The 23,347-nt window shown below is 58.2% G+C and overlaps 1 protein-coding gene across 3 annotated transcripts; it reads left to right on the top strand.

The window, feature by feature from the left end:
• The first annotated feature begins 343 nt into the window (after positions 1-343).
• LOC118157357 (ras association domain-containing protein 8-like) lies at positions 344-21,477 on the top strand. Of its 3 annotated transcripts, none has more exons than XM_035311641.1 (7): positions 344-685; positions 13,066-13,219; positions 14,133-15,037; positions 15,864-16,032; positions 16,387-16,494; positions 19,369-19,521; positions 19,626-21,477. In XM_035311641.1, the coding sequence occupies exons 2-6, from the start codon at positions 13,117-13,119 to the stop codon at positions 19,515-19,517; spliced, it is 1,434 nt and encodes a 477-aa protein (XP_035167532.1). In that variant the 5' UTR covers positions 344-685; positions 13,066-13,116; the 3' UTR covers positions 19,518-19,521; positions 19,626-21,477. The 3 variants fall into 3 exon arrangements, with proteins under 3 accessions (XP_035167532.1, XP_035167534.1, XP_035167533.1); XM_035311642.1 differs by lacking the exon at positions 344-685 and adding an exon at positions 11,353-11,436; XM_035311643.1 differs by lacking the exons at positions 19,369-19,521; positions 19,626-21,477 and adding an exon at positions 17,307-17,516 and having other exon boundaries at positions 346-685.
• The last annotated feature ends 1,870 nt before the right edge of the window (positions 21,478-23,347 follow it).

Raw genomic sequence — 23,347 nt, forward strand, 5'->3', positions numbered from 1 at the left:
GGGAGGGGGAGGGGCGGGCTCACCTGGGCGGGGGCGGGGCCACGGGGAAAGGGGGCGGGGCCACGGGGCCGGGGGCGGGGCCGGGAGGGCGCGGCGTGAGCGGTGCCGGCGGCTGCGGGAGGCTGCGGGGGCTCCGCGTCCTGCCCGGCCTCCAGCGGGGCTGGGCGGCAGGTGAGTGCCTCGCACCGCGGCCCCGGCGGCCCCGGGGAGCCTCCGGCATCCCTGCGGCACCGCAGGCCCTGCCGGCAGCCCGCTGAGCCTCTGCGGAGGGCAGCGAGGCCCTGCTGCTGCTGCTCTTGCTGCTGCTGCTGCTCCTGCTGCTGCTCCTGCTGCTGCTGCTCCGGGGCTCGCAGCGGCCCCGAGGCTCGCAGACCTCCCTGGAGGCTGCCGGAGGAGCCAGCACCAGGGCCCCGCAGCCTCCCCGGCGCGGCGGAGGCAGGTGGCGCCTTGCCAGCCTCCGTCCTCCGAAATAAGTTGGGAGCAGTCTCCCGGAGCAACCTGCAGGTATTCCGCTCCCGGGTGGCGCTTCGGCTCCGAGGGGCTGGCTGGGGAAGGCTCTGATCCCGTCCTCGGGAGGCCGCGAAGCGCAAATAACCGCCCCGGCGAGGCCAGCCTCCCTCGGCGGCGTGCGGAGGCAGGGAGGCCGTGATCTGCTGCTGCTCGGGGCCGTGGACGCCGACCTCGGGTAAGGATGGAGGGCTGGGGCCGGGGTGGTTTGGAGCAGCTTTGGGCTGTGCAGAGCTGCTCCAGGCACCAGGGGCCCGGTGCCACCTGCATGGTGGGGCGCTCAGCCTGGCAGCAGGACCGCGGGGACATCGCCGCGGTGCACCTGATGTCCCCAGCGCCTCCTGCCACCAGCACGGCGCCTTGGAACCCGCCTGAAGGAGCAGCAGTGCAGGGCAGCGTCGGGTAAAGCAGCCACGGGGGCTCGGCTGTGTGCGTTTGGGGTGTCAGCGCCGAGCCTAGCCACAAACGGGGTCTCAGCCACGCGGAGAAGCCGTCTGTCCGTCTCCTCTGCCGGGAGGAAGGGTAGAAATGTCTCCAAATCCGTGGCACAGAGAGGGGTTAAATTCCTCAGGCACTGGGCTAGATAAGCGCTCGGCTCCTGGCTGCATACTTCTGATGCCTTTGGTGAACTCCGGTGGCACTCAGCAGGTTGTTTTGTAACTTTGCTCATAGTGCGCTGCGGGTCGAGAAGCAAACTCGCCTCCGCCTTCTCCCTGCCCTGCGACAACGCTTCGCACTGCACCCTAAAATCCCAGGGGGGAGCTCGGGGGTGGCATTGCCGTTCCTCCGGCTCGAGCAGAGCAGGTGCAGCGGCACAGCACGCGATACTCCCCTCGGGACGGCAGCGGCAGCCTTTGCAGGGCTTTCTCACAGAGCAGCTCTCCCGGAGCAGTGACCAGAGGGGATCCGAAGAGGCGAGGGGAGCTCTGGCTGCTCCCCGAGCAGAGCCAGGGCAGGCTCCGGGGATGCCGACAGCACCGCGCAGCAGCACGAGCATGGGGTTGCAAGCCGTGCTAAAAGCACCCTGGGCCCCCAGCCCCAAATGCTGCTTGCCTTGCTTATCTGGTGGTGCTGGGGAGGGGGCTGCCCAGCGCAGGGGGGCGTGCAGGTCGGGACGGGGTGGAGAAGCTCACCTCTCCCTGGTGCCGGCTGGAATGCCAGGAATCCCTCCTTCCCGTGTCCCCACGCTGCTCCACCAGCGTGGTTATCTGCCGCGAGAGCCCGAGCACGGCGCCTGGCCCCTCTCAGCACCCCTCCCTGCCGGCCACCCTGCGCTGCCCTAATAAATAATGTGGAAATTGATGGGTCCCCACGTACGGAAGCCTTTTGGCAACTTTTTCGGGAACAGCTGCAAGGCCCGGTGTGCACGGCTTGTGGCATCCTGGGGGATGCGTCCTCACCCTCGTGGGGATGCAGGGCTGGGACGGGGCCGTGCCGTGCTCCCAAACCCCCACCTCCTGGCAGGGGGGTCCGGGTGCTCTAAGAAATAACCCCCTGTGACCGAATGTGAGACAGGTAACAGGGAATTAGCTTTCCCTGGATGAAAAGGGGAGGGGGGAAAAGGGTTCCCCTTTGAAGAGGGCAACCTGAGCGACTGTCTGTCCCTGAGATCGTAAGCCAACAGCAGCACCAAATCCATTTTTTATTACTATTTTTTCCTTCTCTGTGAGAAGGAAAGCAACGTACAGCTGTGCTCGGTAGCTTTGGATACCTGCAGGCCCAAGCGAACGTGCTGGGGAGTTTGCCAGCCTTGACCAGACCTTTTGGCAGCGGGTTGCGGCTGGTGAAAGCAGTGAGGCAACGGCGGGGCTGAATCATCTGAGGGCACTTGGTTCCCTGCTCTGTGCGAGGCAGCTTGGCCAAAAAAGGTAGAGCGGTGTAATTAGCGCAGATACCAAGGTTATACCTGGTGCACATGTACTTGTATACCAAGTGGAGACATGTCGCGGTTGCCCTTGCACCACGCTGCAGAGAAACGCTGCCCGCGTGTGTCAGCTGGAAACCTTGCTAGCTCATCTCCTGCAGCTTCCCAGCCTCTGCCCTGTCCCCTTCGGCTCTGCCGCTGGGGGAGGAACCTCAGCGGGGGCTCGGGGGTGCCCCAGGTGTTCCCCCTGCGGGTAGGGCAGCGATGCCGTGGGACACCACGGGCTTGAGGTGCCTGTGCTCCGCACCCTGACCTAGAAAGAAGCCCAGATGCTGCGTGGGGACGGGTTGGCCTGTGGGAGGGATGTTTTCGGAGTTACCTCTGCGCAGGTAGTTTTTTAAGAGCATCTTTTTAAAGGATGTTCCTTTATCTGTTGCAACTTGTCCGTGCCCCTGTAAACCTGCGCAGTCAAATTAAGGCATAAAGGCACCTACACGCAGGGTTTTTAAGAAAATCCTATTACTGTAAATGATTGCTAACAATTTTATGCCCGTCCATTTTTCAGGTGCCAAGCTCATGAGCTTCTAAAAGCAGCTGATTATCTTGCTTTTTGTGGGCTGGAGTCAGCACTTTCTTGAGGGTGCTGGGGTGCTTCCAGCCGCCCTGGGCTAGTCATCTAGAATAACTTGTTGCTTCAAAAAAAAAAAAAAAACCTCTTACCTGAAGACATGGGTGGGTCAGCCCTGAGCTGGAAGTGCTGGGGCAGGCGAGCGCTGCCTGGGTTTGGGGTGGTTTCCTCTGCCTCTTCGCAATCCCCATTGCAGCGCAGGACCTGCTGGAGCTCTCGGTTTTAGGAGCTGTGTGCTAAAGCCTCCCCGCGGCCCCCGAGTGCCTCCTGCATGCCCGGGAGGTCTGAGGACGGGAAGGCTCTGGGACCAGTTCCTAAGTTGAACTGGGTCGGGTGTCGTTGGTGCCACGGCGCTCTCAGCAGCAGTTTGGGGCCAGGGGTCCCGTTCTGCCCCGGAGGTGTCCTGTACCGCGTGGCTGATGTGCGGAGGGAGGCTCTGGAAGAGCACTTTTTTAGGGTTTTGCTGGTTTCGTGATTCCTGCCAGGAATGGCTTCCCCCAGCATCCCCCCAGGAGGTGTGAGCGCCTGCTGGGGAGCTCGTCCCTGCCCCTGGATGCTTGCCTGAGGCCGCTGGTGGTGTGCGGGGAGTTGGGCGAACACCAGAGGCATCTCTACAGGATAAAGATGGTGTGGCTTTGGAGGCTTTGTGCTTGCTCTTCTCACTTGTTGATTATTTTTTTTCCCCGAGTTGTGTTTGGAGGTGGCAGCGCGCCTTTCTGTGAAGAGGCAGATACGCTTGGGCTGCGCAAGGAGACGCAGCTTCGCCTCTGGTAGTTTTGGAAGCGTTGTGATGGTGCTTTGGGAATCGCGGAGGCTGTGATGTTGGGCTCGGTGCTGTCGCTTTTGGCTCATTTAGGCTTTTAATGACATTAGAGCACAAAGAAGTTCAGGTAAAAGACTCTAAAGGCTTGGTTTTCAGAAGCAACCTGAGATGAGCCTGTATCGCATACAGCTTAAACACCTAAACGCTCCTAGGGGGGAAAAAATAAAATATTTTCATTGCATCTCCCTCTCCGCACAGATGAGCAGGACAGAGCAGGGGGTCGCTGCCTCGAGTGAGGCTGTTCGGGAGATCAAAATGGGTCGAGCAGCCCTAACTTCCCCTGCTTCCATTTTGCTTTAAAACACCGTCTCGTTGAAAGACAGCGACTTGTACCCCCGACGGATGGCTCTGCTCCCTGCCCTGGCCCTCGCCAGCGCTGCTTTCTGCAGAGCTGTTACCCGAAAGGCCGATGTTTCTTTGCAGATAGCCCCCGCGTTCGTGTGCCAGGTGAGGGACGGAGCTGGCTCCCTGAAGATGCGCCTCCATTTCAGTGCTTTGGAGAGCTCGTTGTCTCTGCGTGGGTTCGGGCTGGGACCGACGGCACCTTCACCTAATGAATCACACGCGAGGCGCCGTGAAAGCAGAGACTTCCAAAATACACAAGCGTCTTATCAAAAGTTTCAGCCTGGATTAATTCTGCCTCTTTTGTTTGTTTCACTCCGTGTCTGTGTGAGAGAGGGAGAAAGAAAGGAGCAATTTCAGCTCCCCGTAAGTGGTCATTAAAGGCCTTTTTAATCCTACGGAGTTATAAATAAACATTTGTGGCGGCGTGCACCTGCATATTCATTAGTGCATCCTCGGCGCTCCCTCCCGAGGCCCAGCGGCACGTCCTTGGCGCGCGGCTGCTCTCCGGAGAGGGTAGGAAAGCAGTCTGGAAGGATGTCTCTGGTTTTGTAGTTGCCGGCTCGATTGCCTCCTCTGCTGCGCTGAGGGCTGGGGTGGGAAGAGGACCGCTGGTGGCAGTTCCTCTGAGCTGCACGAGCACCACGAGGACGCTGTGACTTGAGGGCGCCGCGGATGCTGCGCTGCCTTCCCCTGCTCAAACAGCAGCAAAGCCAACGCCCTAACGCTGGGGGCTTAGCGGAGCTGCTCTCAGGATCTCGGGTTTCTCCGATAAAGCAGCAGGTGCCCCCGGTGGATGTCCCCACGTTGGCTGCCTCTCCCTAACGCTGTCCAGACCTGCTGTCAGGGTGCCTGCTCGGTTATCTGCTTCCCCTCTCCGCTCACCACAAGCGGTGGCTCCGAGCAGCCTGAGGACCCTGGGTGAGACCGACGTTCGGAGCAGCGAAGAAGCCAGCGTGTGGGACAGCAGGAGCCAAGCTGCGCCCCGTAATAACGTGCGATGGCTGCTCGAGGAGCAGAGTCACGGGCAGCGAGTGGCCCATCTAGAGAAATAATCCATCTTAGTGGAGTTAACAAAGCAAAACGTTTGGAGCAGGCGGGAGAAGCGGCCTATAGCCCGTCAGAGCTCTGCTGCCTAGCAAGGACTTTGAAAACTTACAGGACTTTAAAGCTTACAGCTGTTTCCAGAAAGCAGCATGAGTAATTGAAGTGCAGCAGCAATAATATCCCTTTAATTTGTGTAGGGACCATTTCCCCCCGCCGGTGGCTGGGGAGGAGCAGCAGAGGAGCAAGCAGGTAGTTTGGGCATTTCTGAGCATTTCCGAGGCTGAGCCAGGCTCCTGCATCTCCAGATTTGCAGCATTCCTCCTGCATCCCGTGTCATGATAAATATAAGCTGTTTTCTGTCTTGGGGAATGGTCTGTGTGTAATAGCAGGGGAATATTCATGAGTTGCATCATGCTTCTCGTCTTGGCTGCTGTGGGAAGTGGACGCGGTGCAGATGCTGGGGTTGCTGGCAGATGCACGCTGCAGTCGTGTTGTCTGATACCCCTCAGAGCCTGGCTTGTACAAGCTGTGTTGTGAGCGCCCCCCAAAAACCTGTCCCCTAAAGAAGAGGAGTATTTGGGCATCCCAGAGCTTATCTGCTGGCGCTCACAGCTGGGCAACGCTTGCAGGATCAGCGTTGCCTTTGACAGCTGGAAAGCAAGCACTGTTTGCTTTTTATTATTATTATTGAAAGTAAAGGCGATAATTTTAGGTTGGAGGGGTGCAACCCTGAAAGCTGTGGGGTTCCCATCCTCAGGGCTGATCTGGGTCAGTGTGGATCCCAGCCTTGGCTGGGAGCTGGACACCTAAATGCTTTCCCAGCCTCTCCTCCCAAGGGCTTAGCACCTGGGCGGGCTCATTGCACAAGAAAAAATGAGCATGGAAGTGCAAGGTCTGGCTTACGTGCAAGAGCCTTTCCTCTCTCCTCTCTAATCTAGATGCAGCTGCTAATTTTGCTTCACCCCCTTGGGAAGAAACTGCTAGGGATTCACTCTCAGCTGCTTTCATGAAGGCGCTCTTTGCTCGTGTGTCTGAGGTTGATCATAATGATTACAGCAATAGCAGGTGCTGCTGATGTTTCCCTCGTAAACCTTAATCTTTATGGCTGGCTTTAATAGACAGCCGTGCTCTTCTCCCCCTGTGGATAGCTGCCATTAATGCTGCGTGGGAGAAATGCACCGCGTGAAGGTGAAGAAGACAGCTCTGCCAGGCTGCGTGCGCGCATGCGCTCACCCCTTGCAAATCCACCTGGCCAGCTCTCGGTGTTTACAGCAGTAGGTGTTACTTTTTAAAAAAAAAATAAATAAATAAATAAAAGCTTTAATTTACAACGAGCTTTCAGTTGGCCTGGACCAGCCAAGACGTCGCTCATCTCTGGGCTGCCCGCCTTGGGCTCGGGATTTGCAGCCGTGTGCCTGGCACGGAGCCCGCCTGCGTCGCTGGTCCGTAAGGAGGATGCTGGGGGCCGCGCGGCGAAGAAATCCCCTCCTGGCCTGCAGCGGTGACTCCACCAAGCGGCAGTGCTTCCTGGCGAGGCCCACGGCGTGCCTGCAGCGTTATCGCTGCCCGCGATTGTTGACATTTCGACACTGCTCCGGCGTTGTCAGCCGGGCAGGAAGCGGTTAGTCGTTAATTCACCCGCTGGCCTCAGCCAAGGCCACCGCGGGGTGGGTGTCACTGTCACCTCCCGCCCCGCTCCCCTGAGAGGGGGCCGCTTGGGTGCGATCTTGGCTTGGGTAAAGAGGGCTGGGGAGGGGGGAGAAAAAGTTGGGTTTGATGCCATGGCAGACCCAAAACTTGCCGGCTGGGAAGGTGGAGCTGGCGTGGGGTTTTTGTGGTTTTGGGCACATCAGTCAGCCTGCTGGGGCTTGAGCCTCCCTCGCCCAAATCCCTGCCTGAGGACGTGACCCCGAGGCGGTTTCCTGATCAGGAGGAGCTCAGGCAGCCCCCAGCTCTTCCTCAGCCTCATGGGTCCGCCCTGGGCACGCTGGCCTGGGTTTGCTCCTCCCTGTAATTTGGGAGAGGAAGCGGGGCAGAAAGTCCCAGAGCCTCTATTTTGTTCATAATGGGGGTTGCTCGCATGGGGCAGGCATCCAGGGTGCTGCTTAGGGAGCCCTTGTTTGTGGCTGGCCGTAAATGAGCCTTCTGCAAGATCCCAGTGTCTGGCTTGGGGTTCCAGGGGGCTTTGGGTCCGTGGCTTTGGTATCGAGTGACATTTTGGTCCGTGAGTGATAGAGCACGGCACCGCGGAGAGGCCCCACGCAGCATGGGGCTGCTTAGGGTTGGCCATGGCCAGACAGCTTGTTCAGAGCCGTGGCATGGGGTCTCTGCAGACCTCCTCCTGCTCTGGTCTCCTCTCCACCCCTGAGTAACGGGGAGCCTCTGCTCCCATGGGAGGCTCTTGGCAAGCAGTGGCAGTGCTCGAGCAGGCGTGTTGCCGTCCCAGGGGCTCGCGGCGGGTTCGTGCGTGGGCAAGCAGGATCGATCTCTTCCCTTGGGTGCCCAGGAGCTGGGCTGGTCCCTGGGGTGGGGAGGGACCTGGGGAAGCATTACATAGCTGCTGGATGTGTCACCGCAGCAGCTGATCACGGCGGTGAGTCACTGCCAGCACTCAGACATGCAGGATGGCGGGGCACGTGGCTGCTCCTCCACTCCTGCCGCCACTTGCTATTTGCGTGTGTTTTTTTTCTTCTTCTCCTTGAATAGTTTCCTGTGGTGTGGGTTCACACATGCAGGTTGCTTCCTAATACGCCTGCCTTCTCCAGCTCTCGCACCTTTCCTCTCGTCCCCACCTCTTCAGCCTGTCCCCAGGTACTGGCCACAGTCACCCCAAAACCACCTGGACGTGGTCCAGCAGGGTGGTCCTGCCCCATCCGCAGGTGTCTGAAACCTCCTCGGGCTCCTGGTCCCCTGGAAGCTCCCAGCGCTGGTGCAGGACCTCAGAACCCTGCAGTGTTTTCTGAACCTGCTGGCTTCGGTCTGTCACGGACAGTTCAGGGCTGGAAATGAAGAGGCAGTGGCCCTCTGTTTTCAGGCTAGAGGGAGTTGCAGTGTGGGGCCAGGGGATGCTGAGAAGGCAAGTGAGAAGTTTAGGTTCAGAGCAGGAATGAAATGAGTGCTGTTTGGGCTGGCTGCCCAGGTGCAGCTTTCCCATCTTCTCTACCTTTTTCCTGTCACCTCCAGTTCCCTGCTTGCCGCAGGGTGCTGAGGATGCCCCTGCCTGTCTGCAGACCCCTTTCAGGGCTGGGTTTGAAGCACGGCCCGTCTCCAGGAGCACCCCGCCGTCCGTGGAGATGCTGCCTGATGACTGGGGGTCAGCACGGGACCCGGAGCTCAGCGGTGCTGGGCGGGTGAAACTGCAAACCAGGCGAAACGCTGCCGGCCCCGCGGGCAGGAGCCGGGCACGGGGCCGCCGCTCAGGTTAGCGAGGGAAGAGCAGAGCAGCCCGGGAGGATTTCATCCGTGTTTATCAAGCACGGCAGCCCTAATTACGGACTTCAAAAAAAATAAATAGTGTGTGTTTGATTTCGGATCCAGAGGCACTCCTGTGGCAACCGTGGTGCAAGCAGGGATTTCAAAGCCTGGCTGATGGGCTCTCTGCAGACCTCCTCCTGCTCTGGAGGGGCTTTTCAGAGCGGGGCTTGCTGATGGGGTTTCTCCCTGCTGCCCGCGTTTCGGCTTGTCGGTCGGTAAAGCAGCGTGAGACCCCGGCAGAGGGGCTGGGAACCTGTGCTGGTGCTTTCTGGGTGCCAGCACCGCTCCCTATCCCCAGCCAAAACCCTGACCTGGAAACTGGGCGAAGGTGAACTGCTGGTCTGCTGGCCGTTTGAAGTCCTAATGAGACTTGCCCAGAAGCTCTGCCTGCGCTGGTGCTTTCCTGCCAGCCCAGCCCTAGCCCTGCACCAGCCCTGTGGGAGGTGCTGAGCGCCTTTAACCACCTTTTTTCAGCTGGCTGAGTCCCGTTTTGGGAATGGCAAGGAGAGATCCAAAAAAAAAAAAAAAAAAAAAAAAAAAACCGATCCCTGAAGAAAATCTCTGCTAGGAAGCCCACTGGCTGCTGTGTTCAAAGGTTCTGGGTGCTGTTGAGCACCGCTTAGAAGTGCGTGGCCCAGATCGTGGTGGTGTGGGATAACGTGTCCCTGGTGCTCAGCACCACCGAGGTGTTGAGGTCCCCTCCTGGTCCTTCCCTCCGTGCCAGCACAGTGAGCTGGGGGTGTCCGCAGGAGGCTTTCCCCAGAGCCTGGAGGGGCTCAGCCTGCAGGACAGGGGTGTTGCATCCTCTTAGGAAACCAAGTGCTGCCTGCTGAAGGCCTTTGGGATGCCAGAAGCAGCTGCTGGGTGCAAAACTGATGTTTTCTAAACAGATATTTTTTCTTACGTGTGACAAAATGAGGGAGAAAGGTGCTTGTGTTTGACGTGAACTTGAAATCCTTGGCCAGAAGGTGCTGGGTCAGCTTCTGGGAGTCCCTGCGGGGGACAGGAGGGATCCCTGCAAATCAGTGGAGGTACGTGCTTCTGTAATCGGGGCAGCCAGCTGATTTTTTGGCTGGCTGCATGATGTTTCAGGTCCCAGGAGGTCACGAGGCTGTTGCGAGCACCCGTGGGGTGTTTATGAGCCGGCTGGGACATGCCCTGCTCGTCTGCAGGGCACCAAACCCAGCTATGCAAAGCGTGCATCCTCTCACCTGCAGAAATAACCCCTCCACCTCCTGCTGCTTTAGCAGGCCCTGCTCTTGGCCGAGGCTCGGAGCACCTGCAGCCACCACGCCTGCCCAGCTCCCTCCTGACTGCCCGCATTCAGCCTCGCCACTGCCAGCTCCGAGGAGCGAGCTTGGCCGGCCGAAGGGTGAGGCTTAAAATTTGGTTGTTGCCTCTGCTGCAGAGCTGTGTCGAGCTGGTCGCTGCAAAACACCTCGATTAGCAGGAGGACTGATTGCTCCCCCTTTTAATCAAGGTAACCCGAAGCTGGCTTCAAACCCTAAGCTTTAAAAGCAGCCTTGATTTATGTGAGGTTGCAGCTCTGTTCAAATTGAGTCTGAACATTTTTTTTTGAGCTTGTTTTTTTTTTTTTTTTTTTTTCCAATTTAGACTAAGATGCAGCAAAAAATAAAGCTGTAAGATCTGGGAGTGTTAATTTATTTATTTTTTTTTCAGTGCCAGCATTTGAAATTCCAACTCCCAGTTAGGAAATTTGTCGAAGAAGTTGTGTGAATCATCCATACCATCAATTTAGGACCGATCACATGGGAAGGGAGCAGAAAATTAGTCACTTCGTTAATCTGCTTCCAATAAAAATGACTTAGAAATGCACGGGGGGGGGTTAAAACATAGGAGCAGCTTGCGGGAGCGGCTGTCACGCGTCCTCGCGCCGGCGCAGCAGCCACCTGCTTGTTGCCCCGTGCTTTTCTGGGGTGGCCGGCGAGGTCCCACAGCTGCCTGTGCTCTCGGTCGTGATCAAAGCGGCTTCCCAGGGCGGGAGCACTGCGAGCACAGCCGGGGGCAGCTGGAAGGCAGCCTCCCCCCGGGGAGCAGCGGTTCTAACCAGCTAACTTCAGGTGTGTGGAAGGGCTTCGATACCCAGAGCAAGCCGCGTGCAGCATTCCTTACTTAGATCCCTTTTCCAAAAAATCAGAAGACAGTAAGATAAGGGAGGGAAACGTGGAGGAATGGCCTAACTGTTATGCACACAAGTTCTTCTGACAGTAAGGGAAAAAACTTTTACAGCTAAGAAAAGGCAAATAAGTTTGTGCGCGAAACTGAACAAACTGGGGGACAATCAAAGGGCCGCCTTCCCAAGTAGCCCTGTAGGGATTTCCACGAGATAAGCTTTGAAGCCGCATTACCCACAGGCACTTCCCCGGCACTGCACAGTTTGCTGTCTGCTGGCGCTGTGCTTTTGGTACAAAGCACTCTCCTCCTCTGGTTCTCCCTCCAGCAGCGATGCGACACCGGGGCTGAGCTCTTACCCGAGCCCCTGCTTCGCCACGGGCAGCTCAAAGCCGAAACTCCTCCGTAACAGGAGGAAAACCTCCTGCTGCCGCTCCCTGCCTTTCGGTTACGTGCCACTCACCATGGGCCGGACGCTGGTAAATGATTGCCAGAGGCTGGCTCTGCACCCAAACGGGAGCCTCTCACCCACGCGGGACCCGCGGGCGTCCCATCCTGCACCAACCATCGCTCGTCACCCCTCGTCTCGGCAGCCGCCGGCGTTTCGTGCGAGGAGAGGTGAGGCCGCTGCTGTTCTCATAACACAGCCGGCTGCTTCTATTTATTTTCAAACCACCCACTCCTGGCCTCCGCCAGGGCTCTGGGGTAGGACGGGGGGGAAAAAGCCTGTCTCCATGGGCGGTTTTGGCGCTGGCGGTGCCTGTAGTTGGCAAGTCATTTCCCAGGGCAGCCTGCCACCCGGTGCTGGCGTTGGGGTCCTGTGTCCCAGCACAACGGCAGCACTGGGGTGGGAAAACCCAGCCAGGTGGTGCCTGAGCTCGGCAGCGACGCTGAACTTTGCTCCGTGGCGGGGGCGGGCGCCGGTTTCGCTGGGAGTTTGTGGCCACGCAGCGGGGCAGAACTGTGCTCTGAAAGGAGACGGGTCTCCACCTTGCCAGTACAGCGTTTAGGGGACGTTGGTGGGAGAAATGGGCAGAGCCCGAGCTCCTTCACTGCTGCTGGTTTTCCCCCTCGGTGCTGCCAAGTCAAATTACCGTGCCCATGGTGGCTGCTCCGCACCCGCTGCCCTTGGTCCCCGCCACGCTCCGCGGGTAAATCTGAAAGCGAGGGATCGATGACGCTGTCGCGGCTGATGGGGAGGCTGGTGTTGGATCGGCTGCTCACAAGCGCTCCCCGTGGGATGGATTTGGCTTTCGGGCTTGTTCTCTACCAAGTCATTCTGCCTCGGCACCGTCGGATCTCCTGGTGGGAACAGTGTCGTGGGACCGTTTCACTTCCTAGGCTTCTCCTTTGCCTTCCTTGTGTCCCGGCTAAAGCCTCGTGTTGCTCAAGGTGGGAGCCTTCAAGCCCTTGCTTTGATTCCTCAAGGAGGCAAAAATTAAAAAAAAAGAAAAAAAAAAAAGCTCTTTAGCCCAAGCTAAAGCTTTCCTCCCTGCGCTGACACCTGCTTCTCCTTCAGCCTGCTCCTTCCAGGCACACCCTGGGACGATGGCAGCGGTCATGGTGTGTCCCAAACTTTGGGGAACTGGAGGGACTGGGAGCTGGGCTGGGTTTGGAAAGCAGTTTGGGACCCTTTGTACCTTCCTCTGCCCGGGTGCCTCAGACAGGCTTGATGCTTGAAGGATTCAGAAAAAAACATAGGGGGAAAAAATGTTTTGAGTGTTTACAACCAGAATAAACCCAGGTATCTGAGTTCTCTGCAGATTACATTGATTTAATTTCATTTGTTAAGACTTGGGGTCGTTTGGCTGCTGGAAGAGGCAGGGGTGTTAAACGAGATTTTGCTGCAGTTCATTTTTCCCATTTCTTAATTCCTCTCAGATTAACGGAGGGGGAGGTAAATAGAGCACAACGTGCGCCGTCTACACCTCTCAATTTCCCTTTGCACAGCTGGGAAGGGTGGGCGGGAGGGCGGCCGGAGGCTTCTCTGCCTTTTAGATATGGTTTGGAAAATCCCCAGTGCCGCGCTGCCAAATTGTTAGGGAAATAGCAGCGAAAGTCCAACAAACCCATTAAAAGGCTGTGTTCTCAGCAGAAATAGGCAGGGTGTTTTCTGGCTGCCCAGACCCACCACGCACACGGGCAGACCCCAGTGCTTCTCACCCGGGGAGGACTTGGACCCGCTGCCCAGACGGGAGCAAGCTAGACGAGGCTCAGGGCTGACTCCTTGTGTCTTCTCTCCCACAGGAACCCCATCCCGCGATGCCCCAGCGTGCCTGAGGCCCGGCAGCCGCGGGGATGGAGCTGAAGGTGTGGGTGGACGGCATCCAGCGGGTGGTCTGCGGCGTCTCGGAGCAAACCACCTGCCAGGAGGTGGTCATCGCTTTGGCGCGGGCCATAGGTGAGCGGCACACACCTGAGCGAGCTAAAACGGAGCTCTCGAGACCAGACCGAACTCCTTGCCCTCCGTTTGGCACGGCCGTGTGTTTGTATCCCTCCTCACAGAGGCTTGCTGGGGAGATGGCCAAAATAAATAGCTTGCAAGCGGCATGGACAGGGTGCCTGGATGCCGGTGCCTGCTGTGCTCCGCCTGTGGTCAATCCTGCCTTCTAGTGGCTCCGTTTCAAAATGCTGCGATCCTATTAGCGCACAGGCTTTGCACGCGGGGATGTTTCCCCTCCGTGCCAGGTTTGAGACTGAGCCCTGTAGATGAAAGCCCTCGTATCTCCTATTTCTCCTGCACGCCTTCCAAAAAGAACAGCAGGCTGATGTCTCCTCCACCTCCGCTCTCCAGGGCGTGCTTTCTCCCAGGCTGAGGGAACAGCAGGGCAGCTCCGGCTGGGGTCCTCAGCTTTTTCACATGCACGAGTGCGACTGCGGAGGCGCTGAGCTTTGCCCAGAGACGCCACATCCTACAGAGAGGGGCAGCACGGGACCCCGTTAATGGGGGGATGACTTGTGCCGTCCTCTTTGCGGCGAGCTCCTCATGCTGCTGGGTGTCCCTGGGGAGATGGGTGAAAGATTTGGGTGATGGGTGGGATATTCAGGGGGAAGATTTGGAAGGGGAAAGGGAGGAAGATGAATTTGTGTGGGTTTCAGGGTGCACGCCGCTTCCCTGGCACCATCTACCCCCGACGCTCTCACTCGTTTTGGTGTCCAGAGCACAACAAAAATGCCCGGTCCTTGGTGGGTGCTTCCTGGGGAGAGGGAACCTCCTGGGGGCAGGGTCCAGCTCTGGGGCAGCAGGGACATCACCGACCCCTGCTCCTGGCCGCGGCTTTCCCCCGGCTGACGTGCTTGTGTCCTGCCCTCAGGTCAGACCGGGCGCTACGTCCTGGTGCAGAAGCTCCGGGAGAAGGAGCGGCAGCTCCTGCCCCTCGAGTGCCCCTTGGAGTCGCTGGCCAAGTGCGGGCAGTATGCCAACGACGTGCAGTTCATCCTGCGGAGGACAGGCCCCAGCGTGGCCGAGCGGCCGTCCTCGGAGGGCGCTCCCCAGGCTCCCGAGAGGACTTTCATCCGGGCCAGCCTGCCCATCAAGCCCCGCACCGTGAGCACCGAGGTGCCCCGGCCCCGGGAGCCCAAGAAATCGATGACCTTCAACTTGGGTCCCATGGGCTCCGGCGACCTGTTTGCTAAGAGCCGCTGGAGGCAGCACGCCTGGGAGGGGATGGAGCTGAAGGACGGCGGGGCCGGCCAGCTCTCCAAGGAGGAGCTGTTTAAGACAGTGCTGCGGCAGCAGGAGCAGCTCAGCTCCTTGGAGGCCCACGGGGACACCCTGGAGACGGACCTGCGGTTCTGGGAGCACGGCCGGGCCCCCAGCCAGGAGGACGAGATCCTCTACCTGGAGCACCTGGTGCGGAGGAACGAGACGGAGCTGGGCGAGGAGGAGTTCTGGCAGAGCGAGCTCCGGCTGGAGAAGGAGTGCGAGCGGGAGAGGCAGGAGCGGGTGAGGAGCCTGCGGGCCAGCCTGGAGGAGTACACGCAGAGGATCTACGAGCTGAGCGCCCGCACCGAGGCCCTGCAGAAGGAGATCCAGTGGGAGATGGCCGAAAGGGCCAAGAGGGGCAAGGAGAGCCCTGTGCCGAGCCCCACGGACCTGGAGGACATGGCTGCCAAAATGAAAAGGGATCTGGAAGCTAAAGTCAAGCAGGGCACGCAGCTGGAGAGCAACCTGGCCAGCGTGGAGAAGGCCCTGGAGGAAGCCGAAAGGTCTCTGCAGGTAGGTACGGCCAGATTACCTGGCCCTGGGGGGTGAGGGAGCCTCCAGGGGGAGAAAAAGGGGTCTGCACCTGGAAGGAAGCAGGCACGGGTCTAGCATGGGCAAGGGGCTCCTGCACGCGTGATGGTGCCAGAGCAAGCAGTCCTCGCATAGCCGCTGCGTGGGGTCGGTGCGGCCAGGCAAAAGGCAGGGATCGGCGGTCGGTCTCCTCACCGGCGTTGTTGGTCAGCGTTGTTTTTTTATCCATGCCTGGAAAAAAGGAGTAGCAGAGGGGAAGCGTGGGTCTCTGCGGTGCCCAGGCATGAGGCTTTCTGGCACTGCTCCGAGCTGGCTGGCTCTGAACCAGGAGCCGAGCTGTGCCGGAGCTGTCGGGCTCGAGCCACCAAGACCCGTGGTTCTCCTGTCCCACCGGGGCCTGGGTGCTGCGTGATACCTGCCCTCCACCCGTCAGGCCCCCTTCAGTGGGGCAAAATGGAAAAACCTCCCCTCTAGTGACAGCATGGCAAAGCGTGGCTGCCCCCAGAATGCTGTCCTTGTCCTTACTGCCCAAGCATCACCATCCCCACGCAGGGGGGCAGCCTGGGGAGCATCCCAGAGGTGCTGGCGGGCTCTAGAGCCGTCTGGGGGCCTGTTTGCAGCAGTTTGCTCAGCACTGCATGGCAGTTGTTGGCCTGGAGTCCCCACAGGCAGTGGCATGGCCTTGTCCCCAAGGGGGACGAGTCCTTGACGTGAGCCAGGGAGTGGGGCTGAGGCCTTAGCAGGAGGTGCAGAGCAGTGTGGGGGGGCACGCCGCTCACCCTGTCCCCCCCCCCAATGTGTTTTGCAGGCCCAGAACCAAGAGCTGGAGGAGTTAAATAAGGAGCTGAGGCAGTGTAATTTGCAGCAGTTTATTCAGCAGACGGGAGCCACGGTGACCGTCGGGCAGGCCAGGTCTGAGGAGGACGCCCAGCCGGAGCCGAGCCCGCGCGAGCTGCCAGCCTGCCGGAGGAACGGAGGTCAGCGCGCCGGCTCGGCCACGGGGGGCTGCCCTGTCACCCCAAACGTCTCCCTGATGGCCCCAGCTCCTTTCTCCTCCTCCCCCTGGGCTCCCTGCGGCTCGGCTCCCCAGGATCTGTGGCTGTGCTTTCAGGGCACGGCCCTTGGGACGGGGCGCTGAGGGGACGGAGGCCAGGCCGGCAGCCTTGTGTTAGAGATGGGGGAGAGACCGAGAGGGGCAGCATGGCCTTCCGTGGAGCGGGGGACAGGGGAACACGGGGATCCGGTCCCTCCTCCCGAGGGATATCCATGCTCCCTGAGTCCCGGGTACCCGGCGAGCTCTGCCTGAGCTGCGTGTCTTTCCTCTCCCACAGGGTTTCCCCCCTCCGGCGGCGACTCGCCTCCCCGCGCCAGCACCAAGCAGCTCCTCGGCCATCCCCGGGCCCTGCCGGAGCCCCTGGTGTCCAGCCTGAACCCCGAGGGTGCGTATGTCCCTGCGGGGCCCCTCAGCGTGCCGGGGAGGGCCTGCGGGAAGGGCAGAGGGGTTTGCTACGCGAAATGGGCTGCGGCGAGCGAGCCTGCGTGCGTGTGCTGGAAGTGGGAGGCCGGAGCTATTTATAGATGCCATTAGGAGAGCAGCGTTTGTACCCTGCCATCCCCTGTGGCCTCCGCTCCGAAGCAGTGAGGCCATTGGTGTGGCATCCGAAGCAGTCTCCGGCGTTCGGGGGCCATCTGCGGTCCTTCGGGCACGGTTTCCTGGGATGCTGCCGGCTGCTTTTCAGGCCGCTGGCTCCCCGCCAGTCCCCTTTCCTCCTGGGAGGTGAACGAAGGGGTCCCTGCAGCGGTGCGGGTCGCACTGCTGCATGCTTGGAGGGCAGCCGGGAGCTGGGAGAAGGGCTGGAGCAGGTCTGTCCCAGCCCGTGGCTCGCATCTTGGCAGTCAGACAGTGTAACCTGCCAAGCACCTGCTCCTTACCCCCGTCCTGCCTCCCCAAATACCCCAGGGCTAAGCCCTTGCTGAGGTTAGGATGGGGAGGATTCGGCTTCTGTCTCTTGCGGAAGCCGTTCCCACCCCCGGTACCCCATTTCTGCCCACCTCGGGGCCAAACCATCCGTCCTCATCTCACCCGACCCTGTGACCGTGGAGTCTGTGTGTCCGTCTGCACACCCCGAGGCTGGGTTTCGTGCTGCAGACGCACGGTGCTCGCATACCTCATGTCTTCTGTGCTGTTCTTCTCTGTGAACGCTCACCCGCTGCGGTGGGGTCACTCAGTTTATTTCTGTCTGTCTTGCAGTCCTATCAACCAGGCAGAGCATCTGGAGGTAGAAGGGCACAGCCAGTGGACGATTGATTGCCTTGCGAGTGTAACTGTATAAATAAAACCATATTCCATATATATATATATATATATATTATATTTTTTACTGCTTTATATCGTGAATGGATGTGGATGGCCAGACAGAGTATTTTTACAGACTGTACTATAAAACAAAGACTGACCAGACAAAGCAACCCACTTCCCCTGTGGATGAAACAACCCCCTTCTATTTTTTTAAAGTGCTTTCCATATTTAACACACCATGGCAGTGCTCACGTTCCGCGTGGCCTTCCCAGAAGACCCGCGGTGTGTTTCGAGAAGCCCTCGTTCCTTTGGCTAGCGGGGCGGAGCTGCATCGGGACGGCCGGGCTGACATCCCCTGTGGCAGAGGCCTGCCCTCAGGCTGCTCGTGAGACTCGCTCAACAAAGCGGACGGCGGGACCTGGTGCCACGTTGCGGTGTGCTCTCCCCAGTGCTGACGATGATGAAGGAGCTGCTGGAGCCCGGGCCGCATCCTGTGTCGTGCTGTGGCATTCCCTCGGCTGTGCTCATTCACGTGAAACGGGAAGAAATGGATGGCTTTACAGCATCCTGCTGCAGGGAAGCGGGGCTGCGATGCCTTGCCCTAGCGCAAGGGGAGGACTCCGTCGTTAGTCACCTGCCTGCGATGCCCTGAAGCCATCCTGACAGCCAGCAGGTGAACGCCTGAGGGACCCAGTGCTGGTGTTGGTGCATGCATGGAGCCTGCAGTACCTCTGCCCCACGAGGAGGTCCCTGAGAGCAGCCGACCCCTGCCACGAGGCACGCATCCGTCCTGGGGCCAACCCAGCTGCCTGCGACCACCAGCACCCTGCCCTCCTCGCCTCGCGCAGAAGCACGGCGCGGATAGCCCTGTTTCCAAGCTGCCCTCCTTGGGTTCAACGCCCTGCGGATGTTTGCACGACCCGGAGGGGCTGTGTGCTCCCCGAATCCCGAAGCAGCCCCAAAAAGCCCCGTTTTGGGGCAGCGGAGGGGACGCTCTGGGCACGGCTGCCCTGCCGACGTCTCCATCCTCGCCGCACACCCGCTCTGCGGTGGCTGCCTCACCTCAGCCAGAGACTTGTGGGGGAAGCACAAAGCGCAGCGCTGCCCCGGGACTATCGGACGGGTTGGTGGGTTTTCAAAACAGCCTTTATACTGGCCAGGGGGCACACGAGCAGCTTTTTTAGACAACTTTCTGGCCCCCTTTTTTATTGTAAGAAACCTGTACTAGAAACCCCCTTTCCATGGTGCTAAGAGGGAGGGAGAAGCAAGCAGCTGTTCCCCAGCCACAGAAGGGCAACCAGGCTTCGAGGAGACAGGGACACATGTGGAGACTTTTTTTTTTCTTAAGTCCACTTAGTTTTTAAACTTGTTCTTAAATCAGTACTACGCCAGCAGGATGAGCCCCTCCCCGGCTGCCCATGGCCAGAGTGTGCAGGACAGAAACGCTTTTGGTGACATTTCACTGAATGTTTTGTTTTGTTTTTTCTTGGTTTGTGTTTTTTTTTGGTTGTTTTTTATTTTTTTCCTTGATGGCCAGTAGTTCCTCTTGTTTCTGTTCATCTGTCCCACTGGGGTCTGCTGTGTTTTTAATTGTGAAGCCAAAGTGGCCGAGGAGGCCCAGGGAGGGGACAGGTTTGTCCAGGGGTCCCAGCGCCCCGGTGTCTTTGTTTTCTACGTGTCCTCTCCATTGTATGCAAAAAAAAAAAAAAAAGTGACTTGGACGCTGTGTTCGCTGTAAAACACACTTTCCGTGTATGAATGTATCCTGCGCTATGGCATTGTCTGGTTTCAATTTTCAATAAATCTTTTGGAAAGGATTTGTGTAAAGCGAGCGTACACGTGCTGCTGGAGCTGAGCCGTCCCCGCGGCAGGTACGGGGCATGGCGAGCGCTTCACGTACCCCACGGCGGCCTCTTTTCGCAGGGAATTAAAGCCGTAAGTATTTTATGACCAAATGCTGCTTATGCACTCGCTGCTTTTTTTTTTTTTTTTTCCCCCCTTTTCTATCACAAAGTGCTTTACAAACAGTGGATGAAGCTGGTGTCCGCCGAGAAGGCAGCCGTCTCCAGGATGAAACATGGCAGCTTGTTAATAATGCACAGCAGCAGCGCGGAGCATTTTAGGACAGGAGGAGAAGGGGACGGCACCTGGCTGCAGATATGAGCAGGTAAGGGGCCAGCCTCCCGTCCACCTCTACGCCCCCCCATCCGTTCCAGCGGCACGGCACGCCCGGCCGGGCACACGCGGTGATGCCGGCTCTCTCCCCGGCAGCATCTCCCCGAGGAAAGCCGAGGAGCTGAGGGCGGACCGAGGCGCTGCTGCTCTCTGACCCCGCTTGGACGTGCTGGCTCAGCCCTTTCCGGAGGTGCCCGCGAGCCCCCAGCACGGCCGTGCCACCGCAGCAGGCGTGGGGACAGCGGCCGCTGGCGTCCGGCAGGATTTTCCCCATGCCACAGCGAGGGGCGGCTGCAGGCGAGTGAAATACTAATGGGGGAGAGGAAAGCCGTCGAGGGCAGCGCGGCAGAGCCCCCCGCTCGCTGCGTGAGTGCCTGCTGCCGTTCAGCAGCTGGTTACGCGGTGTTTGAGGATGAGTTTGCCTCGTTTGGAGGCCGCTGCTAGCGCCCCGTCTCCGCTTAGTCCTGAAGAACAGCGAGGAGTTGCGATTTCAGGGTTGTCTTTTTGGAACCGAGATTTTCTTCCCTTTTTTTTCCCCCTCGAATCGCTGGAGCTGGAAACGTACGTTGGGAAAAAATGTGTTAAAAATACGTTTGCTCCGTGCAGCCGCATGAAGAAGTCTGTCCCCTGCGGCCAGAGCGCTGATTGCTTGTTTTTTGAACTTTTTGCTACTCTTGCTTTTAAAACGAGACTCCAAGGAAAGTGCTGGGGCACGATGGAGGTCGTAAAGAGCATTTCAGTGCTGCTTGTGGAAAAACCCCAAACCCTAGGTTCAGAAAAACTGCTTGCCTTGGACGCAGCCAGGTTTTCCTCTGGGGACACGCAGACTGCTTTCCCCTGCTTGGCCGATTACCTGAGCGTTGGCTGCCTCGCTTCCCCCCGAACCAGCCCTGAGAACTCGAGGTGTTCGCTGAAATCGTCAGCGTGCCTGAAAAACTGGTGTCTGCGGGTTAAAAAAAGGGGCGCTCTCGTTTCGGGACCCCGTTTGTAATTCTGCTGTGTGCAAATCAAAGAGGAATAAAGAGAAAAGGTTCGTCGCTGACAGCACCTCCTGCAGGGGGGGGAAACCACAGAGAAATAATTCAGCGGCGCTGGAATTTCTGATTCTAGCCCTGCGTTACCGCTTGCTCGGTGGTTGTTTGGGTGTTGTTGGTTTATTTTTGTTGTTGTTTTGAAGATGATTTTCTGTGGGTTTGGGTGTCCCTGGGGAGAGAGCGCTGCGGCCGTGCGCTAGCCCTGGGTTTTCAGCTGTCACCAGCGCTCTGCACATCTCTGTGCCCGAGGGCTGTCCCACGGGGGTGCTTCCTTACCGACAAGCAGGGCAAGAGCCTGGTGCCCTTCTGCGGCTAGATTTATTTATTTCTCTCTACAAAGCCTGCGCCCAGCCCCACAAAGGCGGCAGAGTTCCTCAAGGTAATGAACGACTGGCTGAATCCAGCCCCCGGACCCCCGCCCTGCCGTCCCCCCGCCGCGCGGCTCAGCATCGGTGACCTAAATTCATCGTGGCACGAGGGGCCCCGCGCTTCAGGGAGGCGGTGGCGTGCGGTGGCACCCCCTTGGCTCCCTAATCCGGGTTTGGCGAGGGACCGCCAGGCTGCTTGTCCCGCGTCCGGTGCCGCCGGGCTGCGCTTAACGCCGCGCGCGTTATTTAACCAGGCGAGGCTCGCCGCCCGCCGCAGCTCTCTGCCTTCCTGCTTTTATCTGCTCTAAAGGCTGTGTCAATAATACATTTCTGCCATTGAATATTTTATTGATGATTTGACTTTTCGCTGCTTGCAATTCCCATTTCAAGGCTGCATGATTGTTCCTAATTAAAATTTTATGCCCTGGGAGAAGCCTTCTTGCTACAGTGGAGATGATGCCATCCTTTTCTAGGCCACTACTGAGTGGTAGGAAGGAATTACTCATTGTTATGAGAGTAAAACAAAGCAAATTATTATTTTTATTTTTATTAAAAAAAAAAAAAAAAAAGCAAGCCTAGCATACGACGCCTACTGGAGAGTGAACAAGTGACTGGCAGGCGAGGCAGCAATCCAAGTACGTAGGGTGGCTTGAGGATGCTGTGCCTGGGCGAGCAGGCGCTCGTGTCCCCGGGGCACCGCAGGCAGCAGGACAGCTTCTTCCTTCCCCTGCCGTGGGGTGCTGCTCACCCACTGCCACCCAAACATGAAGCACAAGGTGCATCTCCCGCGTGCAGTCTTTTTTTGGTGGTGTTTCCTGAGATCTGTAAGGTTCCTGCAGGCACTCTCAGCACAAGGCACGGGGTGGGAGCAGAGTTCAGCCACAGGCTCAGGTTCAGTCATTTTCCTGTGCTGCTCCTGAAGCTGCTCGGTCGGGGTGTGGGGCGCTGTGTGTGACAAAACCTGATTTATTCATTTTTTAATGCTGCATGACAAAAATGATTCTCAGTTCCTCACCCATCTACCCCTTACTGCGTCTGCCCGCTAAGCCGGGCATCCTCCTCCCTAAAGGTCGTTGGGTGCCAGTGCTGCACCAGACCGGGCTGGCTGCTCAAGGGACAACTCTGCTGCAGCCACCGGAGACGTCCCGTGAGCAGTCCTGTATTTGGATGTGCTCCCCAGGGTTCGGGTGTCCTGCTGGGTTTTGTGGTGGTTTTTCTTTTTTCTTTTTCTTTTTTTTTTTAATTCATCTGGAGTGCTAGAAGCATTTGTGCATCCTCCCAGCCCCTGGATTTGGCAAGCAGCTTTTAAAGCACACGCTTCAGCACCAGTTACATAAGGAAAGGTGTGAATGACTGGAGGAGAAACTGCCTGTTGGTTTTGCTCTCTGAATGATGTGCAGATGCTCTGGTTGTCGCTCGCGGGTGTGCAGATTCTAGAAGGGCAGCTCACTGAAGCCAGAGAAGAGAAACTATCTGAACTGGCATGCATGCACGTCTCTGTCCACGCAGAGCGTTGTCTGTTCTCACAGTGCTGGCTCTCCTTTTTATGTCTCACAGTACAGACCAAGCACATTCTACCTTGCCCTGGAAAAAAAAAATCATAAAGCACTAGAGGAAGCCGGGAAATTTTCTTGTTTATGGATGAGCAAGTTTCTTTCCCAACGGAACCTCCTGCCAGCAGAGATCTTTTTTTTGAGATGTATTATATAAGTCCTTGATTACATGTAACTAACCGACTTCCTCTTAAACAATTCATGTAGCCCTTCTTTTCCTGACAGGCCAGCTTGCTCCTTCGGAGAGACTCTCAGCTTTGGTTTGCCCCTGGCACGCTATCGACAGAACACGCTAGGTGCCTCCTAGCCCAGCACAGGACAGGTTACACCTGCTCGCTTCCCTCTGCAAAGTGCTGAAATAGAACTGAAACAGAAGAGCAAAATCTTTGAGGTGCACAGAGTCCCTTTAGCTTAACAGGCCTGACTTTCAGCATCTTCCCCGCCTGTAAGGCACACCTCTCCCCAAAATCTTACCGCATCAATTCTCAGCAAGATCGTTTAGCTCCTGAATGCTCTGGTTACCAAAGGATCACCTTACAAATCTGGTTACTGGCTGCTGAACAAGCCAAACACTTAAATGAAGGGATGCTTTAGCCCTGGCATATTTTCTCATCACTCAGGAGCACTCTCCAGAGCAGCCCTGGCTCCAGCAGGCTCCACATTTAAAAAAGACTCCTGGGCTAGGGCAGGGGCAAAGGCAGCAGCACTAGGGTTTTGGCTTGGGAGACAGCCAGGTCGCAAGGGCACCTTCCCCCCCCCACTCCTTTTCAAGCTGCTTTCTCTTGCTAGAGAGGCAAAATGGGAGCTGGGAGGCACGCGGGACATACCAGGCAGGTACTTCACTGAGTAGGCACAGCCTTCCT

This window comes from Oxyura jamaicensis (assembly GCF_011077185.1).
Source record: "Oxyura jamaicensis isolate SHBP4307 breed ruddy duck chromosome 5 unlocalized genomic scaffold, BPBGC_Ojam_1.0 oxy5_random_OJ106426, whole genome shotgun sequence".
Taxonomy (NCBI): domain Eukaryota; kingdom Metazoa; phylum Chordata; class Aves; order Anseriformes; family Anatidae; genus Oxyura; species Oxyura jamaicensis.